Genomic DNA, 4,089 nt, shown 5'->3' with positions numbered 1-4,089 from the left:
TTTCATTCTTGGCCCAAAACAGCCCGCATGATGAGCGTTACAGGTCTGTTTTACAGCGCGTCACCACCACAAACGCAGCAATAGTTTTAGATTGCCAAATCAAAGGCTAAATACCAGTCGTCCACGATTGCTCTTTTCCGACATGGCAGCTGACATCGCCATTGCTCGGCTTCATTCTTGCATGAGATGAGGAATTGGCGCAAGGACAGGACTTCACTAACGTTCTCTACATTCAAAAATGGTTAACATTATTACGATTACATAACTGGCTAGTAAGATATAATCTAACAATGAAAACAAGTGCCATACCTTTTGGATCATGGTTTATACCCAAAAGCAAGTGCCATACCTACTACCATTGAAAACCTGTCTGCAGGGGCTGTCGTACTTCCATCAACTTTGGGCAGTCTTGAATGAGCACTATTGGTATGTGTGCAATTGCTTCTGGTCCACCAATTGATACAAGCTCTTCACAATCCCAAATCTTTAATTCCTGGAGTGATTTGAGATTACTGCTCCACAGGTCGCGTGGAATGTACTCTATGTGATTGCATGTAAGCATCTCCAGTGATTTGAGGGAAGTGAGGTTCTCCAAGTACCTCACAGAAAAATAACCACAATCACATAACTGGAGCTTTTGGAGGGACGATGGCAACACCATTCGATTTTCCCATTTGAGACGTGGACAACCCGAAATGTACAAGCTCTTCAGAATAGGCCAACCCCCAATAAGAGTCTCTAGCATTCTGCAGCTTTGAATTTTTAGGAAACTGAGTAGCGGGAAGTTTTCTCTATTGAGTGTCAGAGATGCCAGTTGGTGGCTTGATAAACGAAAAGTCGTTAGGGAATGACAATCAATATCGTCTCCAAGATTCCCAGAATCCCTCAAAAAAAGTGTCTTGAGGGATGGGGCCATCAAACGTTGTGAGTTGATCTTTGGACAATTCCACACATTCAGTTCTTCAAGTGAAGGCAAACCCCCAAACATTTCTACTGGTACAAATTCCAAACCTGTGCAGTTTTCAATATGTATTTTCTTGATGGCAGGCATATAAGTTGGTTGTAGAAACTTTTCAAGGCTTGATAACCTCGGGCTGTCTATGACCCTTATGTTTGTCAATGATGAGAAAATGGTAGGGTCATCAGAACCATGAAACCAGCTTGGAAGGTATTCACCTGGATAACATTCTAGGTCCACAGATTGGATACTGGTGGGAGGGTGTAATGCTTCAAACACTTGTACCTCATTGTGCTCTGGAGATCCCGGCAAATGCGATATCCCATTAGACCAATTCAGAGTCAGGCTAAAAATACCCTCCTTATTTATAAGTTCAAATTTTGCTGCCTGGTCCTTGTTTATTTCACAAAGATTACAAATAGACAACTCTCCAGTGATCAGATTGAAATTATTTAGCAACCCAGCATCAATCTTAAGAAATTTCGCTTCAAACTTGTGTAGATTGCTCAGATTACTAAAGTCTCTGGGTACTTCTTTAAATCTGCATTCCCTAGCATATAATAGTTGTAGATTATAAAGGCGACAAAATGTTGCAGGAAAGCTATTGAAGTGGCAATTATCCAAGATTTTAAGGTACCGAAGATTCTTCATGTTGCTAATACTATCTGGCATAGAGATAGAGTCACATACCATGACGCGCATGCACAAAAGTTCAGTACTAGTACACCATTTCTCCATCACACTATTGCCCTTTTTACCCTTCAAAGACATGTTGCAAAGTAGGGTGCGCAACTTTGTTTGATTGCATAGACTCTCTAAGTCAGACCACTTAACATCTCTGCTTTTGAGCACCGATAGATGACGGACATTCTTAGGAATCCTTTCAAGATCCTTTGTCTCTTTTATTATAAAGCACTCGTCCTTTGAAACCAGTTGTGCCATGTCATGAATCAGATCATGTATAACGTATTTCTCATGAAGTTTCTGAAAAAATGACAGCTGTGCAAGTTCTTCAAAGTACTCACAACTAGTTTGTTGAAGTGAAATGTTACACTGAGGTTCCACAAAGCCTTCAGCCACCCAAATTTCAGCTAACTCTTCCTTTACAAAATTGTAATCTTTCGGGTACACAGCACAGAATGAGAAGCATCTCTTCAAATGGAATGGTAAATACATGTAGCTCAATCGAAGAGCGGGCAAAATGTCAGTCTCCTCTTGAGTAAGCTCCCACAACTGACTATAAAGAATCATATTCCAATGTTCTAGGTCAAGGCTCCTTCCTAACATCCGTCCAAGGGTTTTTGCAGCTAAAGGAGAGCCTTTCAACTTTGGGAGTATCTGCTCACCAATCCGTTCCAACTCAGGATCATTGTTGGAGCTATTAGACCCAAACACACATAGTTTGAAGAAATTCCTAAAGACATCATCCTTTAAACCCTCTAATAGAAAGGGATTTGTCGTACGTACTATATCAGCAACCTTTTGAGACCTAGTTGTGACAAGCATCATGCTTCCCTGAAACACATGTTTGAAAGGTGCATAGAACGTCTTCCAAAGCTCCCCATTATCATCCCACATGTCATCGAGGACAACTAAAAATCTTCTCTTGTTGAGGCTATCTGCAAGATCATCCTGAAGACAGTTCAAATTATCCTTCTTTGGTGCTTTCCCAGAAAATTGTTCTACGACCTCTTTGGTTAACCTCTTGACATCAAAGTCATCCGAGACACAAATCCAAACTCTCACATCGAAGTGTTTTTTCACTTGCGGATGGCTGCAAAAATTTTGGGCCAAAGTAGTTTTTCCAACACCTCCAATTCCAACTATGGGCAAAACTGGAACACTTGTTATTGTTGCTTTAGTATTGTCACTTCTTGATCTCTTGCGTGTGTAAGGACCCCTGGTATTATTTTCAGGTACACCAAGCAATTTAATCAGCCTCTTTATTTCCTCATCGCGGCCAAATATCTTTGCCTCGGTGGGGAATGAAGTGGTCTCAGGTCTAACTGATCTGTCAAACCGTAGAGTTGCTTGATGTATGCCCATTCGCTCAAGCACCATAGATTGGTTATCTAGCCTATTCTTGATGGCAGTCAATTTACTGTTGAAGTTACCTTGAATGAAATCTTGAAAGAATTTAGTGCCTGGTTCCGCTGAGGTTGCACTGCCCTCAATTTTCACCTTTTGCTTGTAGCATCGGAAATCCTCCAGAAGGTCTTCTGCATCATACACGGCAGCCTTAAGTTCTGGAAGGAGCTCTGCCACACCCTTCTCATGACTCCTCCACTCTACTCGATCAATAAAGTTGTACATTGCAGGTAGAGTATCCCGAAGGCATTGAAAAGAACTCTGCAACTTCAGTACATCATCTTCTTTAAGTTCTTCTTTCTCCCTTCCAATTGAAAGGGATCCCAGAGATCTAACCCATTGGGAGAAAGTGACACACTCATTGAAAACAGTAATGGCCTCGGCGACTGCTTTTATACATCCTATGATCATATTGGCTTGACTGAAGATTTTTACAGTCCTCTGTGCTGGACAAATAGTAGATTTACTGAACATTAGAAAGCAACATCTTGTGGTCATATTTGAATGCTAATTAAATGTATAGTTATATGAGAAGTAAGTTGATGAAGCAAATATTCTTTTAATAGAAATAGAACAGCCATCATTAAGTCATACTCCCTCCGTCCCTAAATAACTGTCGCTTTTGATTTCCGTGCCGTAAGTTTGACTGGATTTGTAGAAAATATTTGCAACATTTGTATCTCCAAATAAATTTATTATGAAAATAGATTCAACGATCTATCTAATGATATTAATTTTGTACCATAAATATTAATATTATATATATATATTTAGTCAAAGTTGTTTCTAGGAAAGCGAAAACGATGGTTATTTAGGGACAAATGGAGTAGTTTAGATGGATACTACCTCACTGATTTGGTAAGGGATAATGAACATGAAGAACAAAATTTGAACCTGTCGCTGTGGCTACAGTACAGAGCTTACCTCACAAGATGTTCATATAGTTTAATGGAAAACAATAGAGATAGATCGTTTCTTCATGAAGGAGAAATTAGATGATGGTATACTGGAGCTAAGCCATGTAAATTCGGGTGGTCAAATAG

The 4,089-nt window shown here is 40.0% G+C and overlaps 1 protein-coding gene across 1 annotated transcript; it reads right to left on the bottom strand.

The window, feature by feature from the left end:
* Positions 1-352: 352 nt before the first annotated feature.
* Positions 353-3,457, bottom strand: LOC136468449 (putative disease resistance protein RGA3). Its single transcript, XM_066467022.1, has one exon. It carries the CDS (start codon positions 3,455-3,457, stop codon positions 353-355), a length of 3,105 nt encoding a protein of 1,034 aa, XP_066323119.1.
* Positions 3,458-4,089: the final 632 nt, after the last annotated feature.

The sequence above is a fragment of the Miscanthus floridulus genome, chromosome 8 (genome assembly GCF_019320115.1).
Source record: "Miscanthus floridulus cultivar M001 chromosome 8, ASM1932011v1, whole genome shotgun sequence".
Lineage (NCBI taxonomy): Eukaryota > Viridiplantae > Streptophyta > Magnoliopsida > Poales > Poaceae > Miscanthus > Miscanthus floridulus.
The sequence above is the reverse complement of the archived record's forward strand: the minus strand, read 5'-3'. Positions and strand labels throughout refer to the sequence as shown.

Bases quoted from the DNA above. Each gene is read 5' to 3' on its own strand.
- LOC136468449 (XM_066467022.1), bottom strand. From the start codon at position 3,457: ATGATCATAGGATGTATAAAAGCAGTCGCCGAGGCCATTACTGTTTTC.